Source organism: Onychomys torridus, chromosome 20 (assembly GCF_903995425.1).
Source record: "Onychomys torridus chromosome 20, mOncTor1.1, whole genome shotgun sequence".
NCBI lineage: Eukaryota > Metazoa > Chordata > Mammalia > Rodentia > Cricetidae > Onychomys > Onychomys torridus.
The window spans coordinates 26363272-26378740 of record NC_050462.1 but is presented as its reverse complement, the minus strand read 5'-3'; the positions used below and the strand labels follow the sequence as shown (position 1 = coordinate 26378740).

General features: G+C 34.4%; 1 protein-coding gene across 26 annotated transcripts in view; it reads right to left on the bottom strand.

Annotated features, from left to right (window-relative positions):
* Window positions 1–15469, bottom strand: part of Ppfia2 (PTPRF interacting protein alpha 2) — a 452499-nt gene that overhangs the window by 48417 nt on the left and 388613 nt on the right. For 14 of the 26 annotated variants that reach the window (XM_036169422.1, XM_036169428.1, XM_036169425.1 and 11 more), the window contains 2 exons: window positions 14218–14311; window positions 2983–2991 (listed from right to left, as the gene is read on the bottom strand). In XM_036169422.1, the coding sequence (XP_036025315.1) occupies window positions 2983–2991; window positions 14218–14311 (103 nt within the window). The remainder of the gene's footprint in view (window positions 1–2982; window positions 2992–14217; window positions 14312–15469) is intronic. The other 12 variants (XM_036169429.1, XM_036169432.1, XM_036169423.1 and 9 more) reach the window with 1 other exon arrangement.

Sequence of the window (15469 nt, the reverse complement as noted above, 5' to 3'; positions counted from 1 at the left end):
AACAGAACTATGTCAAAAGTCCCAATCAGATGCTTCAGAACTCTGATTACTTAAATATATAGCTAGCTTCATAAATTTAAGTTTCAAATTCAACATTAACAAATTTGATTGATTTTGAAATTACAAGGATATTATGTGTGTCAAAGTGTGTGTAGGTGTCTGATTATTGGGCATTTTCACACTCAGTGAAAGTAGAAAAAATTTTATAACATTTAAGTAGAATTTATATAGACTCCAATAACACTCATAAGGCTCTTTCTGAAATAGATTACACTAAGCTCTGAATTCATTTGTATTTAAACTCTCCCCCTTCTCTCTCTCTCTCTCTCTCTCTCTCTCTCTCTCTCTCTCTCTCTCTCTCTCTCTCTCTCCTCTTTCTCTTCTTGAAGCTCTGGAATATAGGAACTAGACCCAGGGAAGGAATTTAATTTATTTGTGAATTTGAGTTGGGATTTACATAATTTCTTCCCTCAATTTATTTTGAATTTAGTCACTTTCAAAACCATTGCAAAGGAGTAAACACATACACAGGATGTGATTAAGGAATACAATTACCCATGCTGGCTTTGAAAACTAGAGAGGCTTGTGTGACTTCCCATTAAATGATTTCATTTTGACACCAGGGTCTGAAGTCCCCACTCCCTTCCTCATTGTAATTGAGGATTTACTGGAAAGCACTGGAGATGCTCCAAGTTGCATGGGAATCACTTTGGTTAGATTGCTTGGGTTCTTCATCTAATTTTGAGACCTCTTTTGCTTAGCTTGGAAGCATTCAGTTTCCATGTTTCTGTGGTAATATGTATTCACTAATTCCCTTACTGGGCGCAGAGAGTTGTATTAGTAAGCAGAGGGATCAGTCAGGCCTCCAAAGGCATGGAGCAAGCAAGTGGGATTTTGTCTTCTGATTTCTAAATTTCAAACCTCAGCATCTTCCCTGTTAGTTGTCCACTTTGCTGTCTATGTTCTCTCCCCTGACTTTACCTTCTTCTGATCTTGATTTAGTGACTGCACTAAGGAAATTGTTTTGACACTTTGCTATTCACAAGCCCTAAAACATTCAAGACAGCTGGAAACTCAATTTGAGAATGAGAGTCAGTATGCCAGCACATTACAATGACAGAGAATCATTCTTTTTTTGTTGTTGCTATTGTTTTTCTCTATCTCATTTAAAATGGACATGAAAGATAAATCTCATTTCTTGTCATTATTTTTCTTCAGAAATATGGAAATAATGGGAAAGCATTGGGCTAAATGTGTAGGACGGCACTAAACACTGCCTAAAAGAGTGATGTTGTAGAAGAGCTTACAGAAACCATCAGGCCAAGAGTGGACGTGAGCTTGCACTACAGTTTTGAACATTTTACTAGCATTTTCCTTAATATCATATATTATGCAAACTAAAACAAGTACTGTACTGTTACATAATCTTAGCCTAGCAACTGGAGATTATCAATAAAGCAAAGAAAATATTAAAAAAAAGACTAAAACTAAATAACAATGTGATACTATCAGCTAGAAGAGGGTGTCAGTTGTTCTTCTCTGTCACTCTCTGCCTATTCCCTTGAGGCAAGTTCTCCCCCTGAACCTGGCCTTGCATTTATGCAGCTAGGCTAGAAGCCAGGAAGTCTCCATGACCTTCCTGCCTCATTCCCCTTTGAGCTTGTGTTATAGGCACTGGCAGGGCATCCAACCATGGATTCTAGGACCTGAACTCTTCTTCTTATGACCATGTATCAAGTGCCTGCCATTATATTTATGAGGGGAAAAGTTACTTAAGTAACAGTAATACCTGGCACCAAACAAAATGTTTTAATGTTGCTTATATTGCAAAAGCTTATTCCAATGTAAATGCCTTATAAATGTTGTACAAATTTTGTCTGACTTTTACTTTAAAGCCCTGTTTTATGAATGGACAATATACCCTAAATATATTTCTAAGAAAAGGATTTTATTTTGAACATTTTTCATTTTTATTAATAATTTGAAAAACTTTTGAAATTAAAATATAATTCTGCCATTTTACTACATCCTTTTCCTTCCACTAACCCCTCCCTTGTACCCCCTTCCTTACTGTCCCTTAAAGTCATGGCTTTCTTTTCTTTAATTGTTTTTACATAAACCCTGACTCTCCACCCAGTGATGCCCTCATACCTCCATATATGTTTTAATATTCCTAAACATATAAATGCAAACTGCTCAGTATATATATATATATACACACATATGACTTCAGGGCTGATCACTTTGTATTAGATAACCAATTTGTGTGCTCCTCCCTAGAGAAGACTATTTTTCCTTTTCACAGCATACATTGCTTGTCTATAGTTCTTTGTCTAGCAATGGCAACTTGTGTGATTTCCCCTTTCTATGAGAGAAGGATTTTAAATTTGAAACTGTTACTTAAGAAATAAGAATCTATTGCAATCACTAAAAAAAATAAATAAATAAATAATCATCCACATAAGAAACAATGGGAAAAGCCATACATTTGGCTAAATCTAGGTTAACCTGACCATTATAAATGCCTTGTTGAAAACTGATAAATGTGTTTATCTCTTGAATGCACTTTGAAGAACTGAACCACATGCCCTAGATAAGCACATTTTCAGACAATCAGCACCAAGGGTCCAAGCTCATCTTGAAAGCATGACTTGAGCCTCATGGAGCTCCCATTAACTCCTGAAGAAAGACTCAAGATCTAGGTGAATAAAGTCTGCAGGGTCATTTTGCATGCATCTCATAGAACCAGGCAATAATAATGTTTGAAAGGCCAATGTAATTCAAATATAAATATTTCTCTGAACCAATGATTCCCTTTTCTGTGTAGAAATGAATGCACATCATGAATTTCATTTTAGGTCGGAGGCAGTGCAGTTTGTGTTAACAACTGAAAAGAGAAATACTAAAGATAAAACAAAAGAAAACAAAAAAAAGATGGTGCTGAAAATCAACGTGTTCAGCAGCCATTGTGAGTCAACTTACCCCGATGTGCTTTTCATGAGATGGAGAAGGATGGATGGAAAAGAAAAGCACACAAATGTTAATGGATACATTTCAATCCAAAGAAAGCCATGGAATAAAACAATAGCATCATTTCAGATGTGAGAAATCTCATGTGAGAACAACATGGTGCCTTATAAATCATTTCAGTAGTGGTAGTACTGTTTTTACTCTACACACTGTATCCAAAAGTCTGGTTAGGCTGAAGGCAGGTCTGACAGTTGACCAGTAAGGCTGTATTCAGTATGAGCCACTCTGAAACATGCAGAGCCAAATTTTCTTAGCCTCTAGTACATCTCAGAAGGAAAGCAGAGAACATTCTTTACTTGGGGCCACAACTGTGTCATGTTATTAGTAGGAAAAATACCTCACTAAACAACATTGTTAAAGCTTAGGAAAATCTATAAAGCATAAAGGCCCACCTTAAGTGGAGAAGGTATTTATTCCAGGGTCAGAATAATTGGATTCCAACTTTCATATATGTTTCAACAAAATTGCTTACAGGTGCTTTATTCAACATCTAGTATAAGAAAAGTCCATCCTAGCTGCAGAATTTTTATTCTAATTAGTTTCACAATAATTATTGTTTTTAAGAGACATGTGCCCATGTAATAAGAACTGAAGGATGTGCAAAACATCTTGAGTAAGCTTCTTCTGTTGTCTCATTATATTTTCTTGAAAATATGCCATAAAATATTAAATCTGTGTTAATTATATGGATTTTAATGGGAGACTTGATTACTTGAACAGATATTCATAAATGTTGCCTATAAAAATATAAAGAGGGTGATTTCTCAATATCTGAGTCATCACAAAACCAAACTCATTCAAATTTAGATTTGGCCTTAACCACTTACTCCCTGGAGGTAGTAGAGGCATTTAGAAAATATGGAAGTTAAATAACCCAACAAAAAGCCATGAGAATAATATTTTAAAATCACTACACAAACAATAGAACAATTCTTAGAAAATGAAACCGTTACTACAACTCATAAACTATATTCAATATAACAAAATATGACGCAGAAATTCTTAGTTCAGAAATTAAGCAAAATAAAGCATTTCCTTTTATATTTCAAAACTATCATAAAGAAAAGCTTGATGTGTGGTCAACACTCTGCACATGCCTCCTCCAATGGCATTCATTCAGAGAAACCAGGAGAGTACTTTGAGAAAATGTGTATTCTTTGGCCTCAGGTCTGGAAAGCTGCAGCAAGCTCTTTAAGTTTTCTTATAAACCAAAACATAAATGTCTAAAAGTTGACAGTATGACTTTCTAAGTAACTTAAATTATATTTTTTCATTATACATAGAAAAGAATTAAGGTATGACCTAAAAGAAATAGTTTTATACATTTTAACTGGATTTCTTACCAACACACCTGTGTGCTGTATCGTGAAATTTGAAAAGAGAGATAAGACAATTTCTGAGCCTTCCAGGAAAGCTTCCCAGTGCATCTGAGATGAGTTGTGACCATGAGCAAAGGAATCTCCCTTACCCTGACTGTGACAGATTCATTAATTTCCAGTAACACAAGTTGATTAAATTTGTACACAGTGAAACAATAACAGTCCTCAGGTCTTCATTTGTCATGCTTTAAAAAAATAGCAATTGTACTGTCCTATAAATCCTTTGAAATACAAATTATTAAAATAAACATGAAATAAAGTTTAAAGTGGAGTTGATAGGTCTAAAATTTTGTCTTATATTTGAATTGTTTGACTTCTCATCAAGCTTATGAATTTTCTTTTCTCCCATTGTTAATAAATTCTAAGTTGACATTTTACTTTAGAATATCAAGTATTTAAGCTCAGAAATGTGTTAAACAAAGGATGAAAATCTATAGACAAAATGACATATGACTCAGAGACTGTGATAATAGCTTAATTAGGAAGTAATATATATTAGTAGAGAAGTTCCTCTTCCATATAAGGCATTTATTTTTTCTTTATAAAACCCATTTCACTCTTTCCTACAAATAGTTCTTTACAGTAAGTTGGAAAAACATTGTTTTGCTATCTATCCTAGTGTGTCAAAGTTATGATGATAGAAATAAAGACTTTATCATGAATAGGTTTTCTTCAGTTAAGGATCATAGAGTGTAATCGTCAAAGATTAAAACAAAACATTTTAGAAACCTCAGGTTACATTCAACCCCACATTATGTGTGTGTGTGTGTGTGTGTGTTTATATGTATGATTTCAATGGGTAGACTCTAACCATTTCAGTTGTCCTATATGAGTCTACACTATCTGCTCCCAAATGAGGACCTCTATTTTTCTCTAAACCAGGCAAGTCTAGATTTGAATACTCAGAAGAGAAGCAACTCACCAAATACGTCTCTTGCTTCTTGAAGTTCAAGTTGGTGGGTCACAAATACTTTAAATCATTTATCAACAGCAAATTGAGAAATGAGTGGGTAATAGTTGGAATAGATGAGTGAAATAAAGATTGTACTTTAGATTAACTCAAATATGCACTTAGCTTCTTGTTGGTTCTTTTCTAGCTAACACATGTATATGTATACATAGTACATAAAATTTTAAGGGAGAATCCTATGAGTATAAAACTATGATTCCATAAAGTGATGACAGGCTGGTGGGTAAAGTAGGAAAAGAATTTTGACTCATGAACAGCCTTGGAAAAAACATCTAGCTCTCCAAAGAGTTTAAGAGATGTAGCTATTGGGGGGGGGGTCTGGAAGGGTCAGAAGGAGGGAAAACCATAATCAGGATATATTATATGAGAAAAAATTCAAAGACAAAAGGAAAAATAAGAAGAAGAAACATAGTTGCCAGTGTACAGTTGTTTCCTTCATCTTGCAAGTTCCTCCTAGAGAAAGGAGGGGAACTCAGACTTGGGAAGCTCACAGAACTTAAGAAAGTTTTAGCTCACAAGTCCCTATAAGACTCTGGTGAGACTCTACAACAGTGGTTCTCAAAATATGGGGCATGACCCCATATGGGGTTCAAATGACCCTTTCACAGAGGTTGCCTAAGACCATCAGAAAACATAGCTATTTACATCATGATTCATAGCAGTAGCAAAATCACAGTTATGGAGCAGCAATGAATATCATTTTATGGCTGGGGTCTGTATTAGAGTGTTGCAGCATGAGAATCACTGGTCTACAAGCTGTATAGGGAGCATCTTCAGGGATCAAGCTTTCCTAAACCCTCACTCATGTTGTGTTAGACTTTTTAGTTTATGGTAGCTGACTTTGAGTCACTCACACTTCTTTAGTAAACCAATAAACTTGGCTCACCAAGCTAGACTTAGATGGATTGTTTTTGTCTTCTTGTCAATGCTCTATGTGGAGTGAAAAGCTCCTTATCTGGGTCTCCCAAGGAAAAGGTCATACAACAACAGAGAAAATAGGTAATCGTTTTTGTGAGAACAACTATAGAGAATTATCCTAGGTTAAGGTCATCACTACATTTAGATGTAATGTCATTAAAAGTTTGTCTTCATTTAATAAAGGAGACCTTATAAATATTATACATTTTAGAGAAACAAATACTTTATATTGGTTTATTAATGCATTTAAATTACAACATGGCTAGTTTTCTAGTGAACTTCAATGTTCTATCAAACAATGGTATGTGTGTATTATATTATCTATGGATTTAAACAAAAAGGGTTAGTTTTACAAACAACCACCTTTCCTGGTTTGAATCTATCATTTAACTGCAAGTTCACACTTAAGAAAGGAATGTGTAATGCCAGTCCTTCAAAATATGTAGGTATACAAGACTATGTTGCAACCCACTGTATATTCTGTAAAAAAATCATATATGCCATGCGAGGTCCAATTCAGAATTTACTACATTCATTTAAATCATTCATTATGATGATTTACTAGGAAATCTGGAGGAAAACTGAGATGCTGAGAAATACAATTTTTAAGTACTGTGGTACCTGGAAAGCTATACTTTTTTAAAAAATATTTTTTTGGAGATGATAGTACATCATTTCCTCTTCACTTTCTCACTTCAAACCCTCACATACCATCCTGTTCCTATTTGAATTTTTGATTTTTTTTCAAATTGTTGCTACATTTATATATAGATACATGTGTGTGAATTTCTAAATACATGAACACAACCTGCTCAGTCTGTGTAATGGCTCAGTGTATATACTTCTGTCATACTTGCATGTATATTTCAGATGACTATTTGTTATTGAGTGAACAATTGGTGTGGTCTTTCCCAAGGAAGACTATTTCTCCTGCTATGTTCTTATCAGTTGCCTTAGTCCTTCGTCCAAGGTTGCAGCTTTGTGAGTTCCCCCAACCACATAATATGCTTATTTTATTGTCCTTGTTCACATCATGTAAGAGCAGCTAATGTTGGTGTAATTTCAAAGATGTAGCTTCTGTCCTTTCAGAAGTCTTCATGTGTGGAAGGAAAGCAGTTTCTAAGTCAAAGAATAGATATTATACAAGAGTAACACATGTAAAACAAACAGAACAATGCCTAGCCTTGCACGTTTCCACTATTCACTGTGGTTATTGGGTAGTTCATGCACATAAAACATATATGTCCATGATTAAAATAGAAAACATGAGGATTTAGATGAAGCAGAAAGAATGTACACAAAGCAACAAAATAAATCATAACCAATAAATTGGTGAGAAGTATCTAAAAACTATGAAGTACAAGATGGTAAGCAGAAAGCAAGGCGGCGAGTGAGATAAGTGGAAACCTGATGGTGTGGGGATACATAGGCTACTTGAAGACATTTGAAAATTATCACAACAACTCCAGGGAATGACTGAGGATTTGAAGCAGTTCAGAGATAGGATCTAGATAAATTTATCTGGAATGTGAAGAATGGAAAATAGGAAGGCCATATGGAACGAGGGAAACTGCTATAGTATGAGAACCTCAGCTGCAGAGTGGCAAATCAGCTGGTTTACAAGAGCAAAAAGAGCTGTAAACAGGAAGACTTACAATAATTTTAGGAGTACAGCGAACCCTCTGGACAGGAAAGAATATGAACAAAGCAGAAGCCTAGAACCTGGGTTTTGTAAACTGACTTGATACTACTATCTGTGTTTCTGCTTGATCCAAAGATTTCCTTTTCATCCAGACCCAGCTTCTAATCATGAATTTAGAGGCAGGGAATATGTAAATAAGTTGGATAAAAAAGAATCCAACTGTTCTGAGTATAGTTCATCTCGGAATTGACTCTCAAATCTTAGAGCATAAGCAACATAAAGAATATGTAGTTCAATCTCTCAGCAAAAAGTTAATTCTCCTGTCAAAATCCTACCAATACACATGACTGACTGTTTCAGGTTGAATATAATCAAGAGTCCACATTCCCTTTCAAGTGGTCAGTACTATCTTCTATGGACTGTGATGACCAGTGAAAGTCTTAGAGTTGGCTCAACTTCGTCAGTCTCTGCCTTTGACTCCAGTTCTTATCAGATGACCAAAATAGGACATACTTGATTGGTATTGCCCTTGGCAGCACCTGGTTCTCATTCTACACATTTAACATATTTTCAATCCTTTCTACTGGAATTTGAAAACATGCCTTGATGTCTTCCAAATATTTTTGTTGATGTTCCTCTGAATACAAACAATATTCATTTCAAATATATTTCCCAGAATTTTGCACAAGGGCCAGTTATACAAAATGGTTCGTGCATACAATTTTGACCCTTTACCACCAGTGCTGAATGTAAAATTATCTATTAGTTATTGTTCATTTACTTATTTTACAGAAATATTTCTCCCATTCCTGAGGAGCTGCAAATATATTATGCACTTACACACACATATAACAATCCTGCAGTTGATAGCAGGGTTATATAAAGATCACTACTGAAATTTATAAATGTTGGAAAAAAAACTATAAAGAAGCTCGTTGAAGTGCTTTGTCTAAAATCTTAGGTGTATCTTCTCTTATATAGTTTGACAAAAATCTGTTATTATTCTAGCCACTCATAACAGTGCCTTGCATTGACTTTCTATTTCATTCCGTAATCAAATCATTTGTTCAGCTTCTTTTGTCACAAAGGTTGTTGGGTTTAATCTTGAAGAATAAATTTAAAACAAGAGCAATTGGTGGCTTTCAGGCTGGACCGCTTTTGTTATTCTCTTCAAAAATCTGTGACTTATATAAATAGTCATGGAACTAGAAGACCTTAAGTGCAGTTATTTGTCCCAATGTCTGCCTCTTTGCAGATTTTTTTTTCTCAGAAAATGGAAATGTCAATAGTCTATAGGACAGTACTGGGATATAACAACACTAAGTGAATAAATGAAGTGTTGCTGTTTGCCAAACTTATCCTGGACTTACTTTATTTAAGACTTATTTAGTCAAATCAATAATAAGATTTTTAGTCAAATTAATGACAGAATTTATTTAGGAAATAAGGTTATTCTAGCATGTAAAAACTTGGGAGTTTAATTTTTAATTATTCTTTACTATTTTATCTTTTTTAGGTCAAAATATTTCTTGGAAGCAAAAATGTTTGTAGATAATATAAGACTTCAAAGTGCTTACCCTGTAACGTATTGTTACTCTACTGTTGACTCAAAATAGCTTTCTCTTTTCTCATTCTTTTTCATTCTTCAAATAGATCAGATAAGATACATCTAACCATGCATGAAAGAAAGTACTACCAGTTTTCTTAGTTTTAGTCTTGACGAAAGAACAGTGCATTATTTTCACTGTTTGTCTCTGGGTCATATTATTTAGGTACAAGAAAGGCTTTTGTTTGTCTTTGGCTGAAGCACAACAGCTCTCTGAAATGATACCTTGGTCCCAGTACAGATATAAAGTGACACTCTGAGCTCTGAGTAGGAAACTGGAACATATTTTCCAAGAGAACTATTGGGTTTGGTTTCCTCAAGTTGTACTATAATAGGTGATTTGAGTGAGCTGTCCACCACCAGACCTCTCATGACTGCATGAACCCTTGACAGCAACATATTGACTGAAGTGCGAACCCTTGCTCTGCATACTATGACTGGGTTTCAAGACTCAAATAGAGTAAGGAAGGAGGAAGGTGCTTATGAAAGCACACTGCAGAAATGTGATGTCGTCTTTGTGTCATCTGGCAGTACCTTTGCTCTGACAACTCAGGGATCTGTAAGAGTTTCTGTACCTAGCCAGTTGCTCCCCCTTTTATGCTTTATGTAACTAAAATCCATTTCTATAGTCTACCTAGAAAATGGAATGTGTGATCAAAGCTCAGATGTTTACCCTCCATGTACACAGAAAAACAAAACGTGTTCACATCTTTGAATACAAGTTCTTGACCACAACTCATTTATAACTTAAAATTGGCACATAGTCACTGGATAAATATTTATTGAATGAAAAATGTTACGGAGTTTTGTGGTACCTTAGAGTATGAATAATTTAAGTGACATTTACTTTGCTTAGAGATGTGCTCACTCTGAACCTTTCAAATGCTAAGGATTAAAAGTGCAGCATCTCAAAACATCATAAAAATTATGTGTGTATGTAGAGCCTGAGGACTGTGATGAGAATAAATTAGCCAAATCTATAGAGCTTCACTTTGAGCTCTTTGAAGTTCTAATATAAAGATTCATGGGTGGTGATTAAGTTTGATTGCCATCCTCCAAGGATAAAGCTACTTCTCTGGAGAGGATGCTATTGATAGCTCAACTGGAGTGTTAATTTCATTTTAATGATGTTGAAATATTGATCAAAATACAAAATTAATGCTCACTTAGTAAATTAATGCTCACTTAGTAGTGTTAGCCATTCAGGAGGATTTAGAAAACTAAACTCTGCAATAATAACATATTGTTAATGTTATAACTGAGGAACAAAATGATAAATTACTCAGTGTGTTAAACCTCATATAATATTTTTCAATTATATATCAATGTATAGGCAATTTTTAGCACACACATACATATATTTCACTAATAATGATGCAATGTTTAGAAGCCTTGGGAAAATATAAATATAAAGATTAATCTATAAAAGCTATAATTTCAGTGATTAGTGTTTCTGGAGATAAATATCCACTGAGTGACATTTCTATTGGTTTTAAAGTGTCCTGCTTCCTCACTGTTGTCTTTGAAGTTGGACAGGTTTGATTATTCAAGCAGGCATCTTTAGCTTTAGTCCTGTCAATAATAAGTTTCTTGAGATGGAAGAAAATAAAATCTGCATACTATGTGCAAAGAATGACAATTAACATTAAATATGACTGTAAGAAGAATATTTAGTTAAAAATATTGATAATATTTTTAAATCAATACTTCTGAACCTTTGGAAATTACTAGTTAGTTTTTTTAAGTGTACAGTATGTTTTCATATCTTCAGTACCTCAGGTAACTAGGTACTCATCCTGCTATCATCATATTTCTAAGGATGGACAGATGTAAACTAAAAGCTAAATACATTCTGAGAGAGTGTAGAGAATATAAAAACTGACAAAATAATAGTAAAATATAATTAACACTTTTTTCCAAAATACTTTTACAGGAAAGAATGCTAATAACACAAATTTTCATTTGTCAATAGTTATTGTCTCTAGTGTAGCATATCATATGATAAAATTTTCAACTTTACCATTAAGATGACATAGGGTTTATATCTGAGACTTTCAAAGACTGTGACTAGCAGCTCTTTAACTGGTATGCAAACTTGTCAGACATATAAGCCCCATTTTAACAGCATTATGTTGATATCTGATCTCAAATTGTCTGACTTCTTTGCTTAGGCAAGGATGACACTTTCTATGTATTGGATTGGGGCTGGTTAAACACAACAGTCAGCTTGATGGAATCTATAATCGTCACAAGAACACACCTCTGGGTATACATTGGAGAGATTTTCTGGAGTAGGTTAATTGGAGTGGGAAGACCAACCCTAAATGTGGGTGATGCGTTTCCAAGGGCTGAGTTCTTCTTTTGAATAAAAAGAATAAAATAAGTTAAGCCTCAATATTGATCACTTTCTACTTCCTCACTCTAGATGTAATGAGACCAGCTGCCCCTGCTTTTACCAAAACACATTCCCCCACATTAAGGATGTATGTCTGGAAAATGTCAACCAAAATGACCTTTTCCTTTCTTAAATGACTCATGTTAGGTATTTTGCTACAGCAACAAGAAGAACTAAGACAGGCCCTTATACTAGCCAAATCCAGACTTTTCCTAAATTTGTATGAGTTGAACCTTACTTAGAAAATGAGGTTGGTTTTTTTTTTTTTTGTGACCTATTCAGCATTTGGCTGATCCATATTATTCTATGCTGTTGTGCTTAATATCTGTGTGGTTAGCATTAACTTTCAAGTTCTCCAAAGCAAATAGCTTAAGGTATTAAATAACTGGCTGGATGTCAGAGAAAAGGAAATGAGTACTTAATGATCAGGATGACAGACATAAGAGCAAAGGCTTTATTTCTATCTGCTCCCAGTGTCAGTTTTAGAAGAGATCTTCATTTCCATTTTACAGAAAAAAAAATGTACCTGTAATCCAGTGAAATAAGGCAGAGGATGATGGGCAAGATTTAAGCATCATGACAAACGCCGAGTGAGCTCACATGACACACGTCACAACATTGCATGAAGACTAAATTCTGAGAATACATAGCTCAACCCTTAAAGACCAAGAGAATGAAGGCAGGAAGATAATGAAAAACTGCAAATATGAATGAGGAATACCAAGACTGTAACTATGAAATATGTGAATCAGTGAGTTGCAGCTTGAGAACAAACCACTTATATGTAATGAGGGTAACTAGTTGGAAACTGCGTAATGTGAAGGTAACTGATACACAATGAAACATCACTTTATGATACTGCTGGGATACAAGTATAACTGCTTTAAGAAAGTACTGAGTAAATAAATATAAGCACTTTGTCACATCAAATCTCACTGCACAGCTACATTTAATGCTACTAGATTCTTGTTGTGGAGTAGTCAACACAAAAGGAAATGTTTTTGCATATTTTTAATTAATTCTGTCCCTTATGCAGACTTGTTTTAAAATTTCGACTTGCAGTAAACTAACCAGAATATAAAGAAGCAAAGGATCATACTTCATAGAAGCATGTTCACTTCAAATAGCCATGAGACTAAAGATTGCATTCCTTAAGAGGATTATACAAATGAAGATATTGAAAGCAGCTCATGGCAAATAATAATATTTTTACGTTATCAGTAACTAAATGAGAAACATTCCATGACTGACCATTTAATCCTACTCAAGATATAAAGACTCTCAAAGACTGTTTTTCTAGAATGTATTTCTATTGGATTTGGATATTTTCAGTAAATTGCCAACTAATAAATAATTATATTAATGAACTCTTCTGCAATGTGTATGTTTACATTTCCTGGTATTGGTAAATATCTGGAAGGCAAGAAGAAAGACAAAGTGTAAAGTACCTTGAACTATTGTTTTGTAACAGTAGAAATATATGGATTACAAATTGACAGCTAGAGAAATGACTGTTCTTTAGTAGGAGAAAGCAGAAATATAAAAACCATTAAAACAATGTAATAAAAGTTTAGAGAACAGAGACAGAGCAACTCACAAGGGGACTTGGTAATAAAGTAAAATTATTATGCTTTTAAAGCCTATGCTTTCAGGATGATGGTTTTTGTCACTGAAATGTTACTATGCTGCTAAAAATATGTTATTCATGGAATCCCTCTCTAACAGCTGTTGAACCTCATCTCCCAATTTTACAAGTCATTTCAATGTTCCATATTACATGTGAATGGAAAGACACACTATCAGTTTCCTGGCAGATGCAAAACAATCTGTTCCCGCCTATATTAAGCTTATATTCAGTCGGAGAAATATTTTTTCCTTTTAAATCCTCCTTTATGAAGACTAGACACACAATTGTCACAAGAGGAAACAAAATTTCACTCTCATTTTTGTACCAAATCAGAACTCCATTTAACTTCAATAGTGCACTATATTGCTGTCTGTACTATAAATCAGTATATTATGTATAACTAAGTTTTACAATCAATGCTCTGGTCACTAGTTTAAATTATGTAGTTTATTGTGTGGGAGAGTTTTATACTCATCTCAAACTTCTGTTCATTGTCACCATGAAACATGAGCACTGAGGTACTTGTGACACCAGGAGAACAGTTAAGTGGGTTTATTTCCCATTTCTTTCTTTTTAAATTCCTTGCAAAAGAAAAATATAAAGCATAATGAAGCATTAGAAAATTGGGGAAAGACACTCTCCAAACCTACTTTTTCTTCAGCCTTCTGTCCTTTTCTGCTTGAGTTCCAAGCTTGCCTAAGCCTAGGGATTCCTGGGCAGCAGCTTCGGTCTCCATGAAGCCTCCTGTGAAGAAGTGATTTGAGGTCAAGATCTAGGTATTTGCCCATTCTGAAATTAAAGTCTCAAAGGCTTATTGGAGCCATGACTCAGAAACACTTTATCTTTTCGAGTTGCCCTTGTATTACTGCTTCAACAAACACCAAATGGCACAGTTTCACATACAAATGCACTGAGAAAATCAATCCAAAAGGATGTATCTAGTGTGTTCATTTATTTTCACAAGCATAAATGTGGAAGATAATATGTATGTGTATATATACCAATGGACAATTGTACAGTACACAATGCCCAAGACCATTCTGTTTGATTTTTCTAGTAAAGTAGAAGTGAATACTTGAATAGCATACTTGTCATATTTCATTTACAGTGAGAAATAGTCTGCTGAACAGAATCCTAGCTGTATGCTTTCAATACCAAGTTTAAAGAATGCAGAGGCCCTTTGTTGGCTTTTAAAAGTTCTGCATGTGGAGCCCCTGAAACTCATTGTGTTCAGCCTGCTGTGTCCTGTACCCTTAATCAGACAGCCCCTGTGTTCTGGGATGGCTTTTGCTTTGATTGTTTTTTGTTACTTATTATATTTGTGTTTTAATTTTACACATCAGCTATGGGTTCCCCTGTCCTCCCCGCTCCCGTCCCCTCCCCCATCTTCACCCCAGCCCCTCCCCTCCATTCCCATCTCCTCCAGGGCCCAAGACTCCCCTGGGGTTTCATTTAAACCTGGATTTTTATTTTTTTATGAGCTTGAAAAAAGTTCAAGTCTTTCTAAAAGACCATAGTATGATTATTTTTCACCTAATTTATTATTTATTTTTGAATTAGTAAAGTAAAAAATAATAGTATGTATACATAGTCTTGGTGTGAATAAGAGAAATTTCATGTGTGTCAGTTATGGATAGGTACATCTTACAAAATAAATATTTCACTTCAAAATCCTAAAGGCATAACATATAAATTGTTAATTATAGTGAAAAATGAGGGCTTAATACTGTACCCTTCTTTCTCTTTGATATTTAGTGTATGTAAAAAATATGAAGTCAGATTCAAAGAAAATTATTTACAATTTCCAAGCAGAGGAAAGTATATATACTTCTAAATAGAATGGATGTAAGTCAAATTTAAGCTTAAGACTAGAAATCTTCAAATATTACTGATCTAATACTA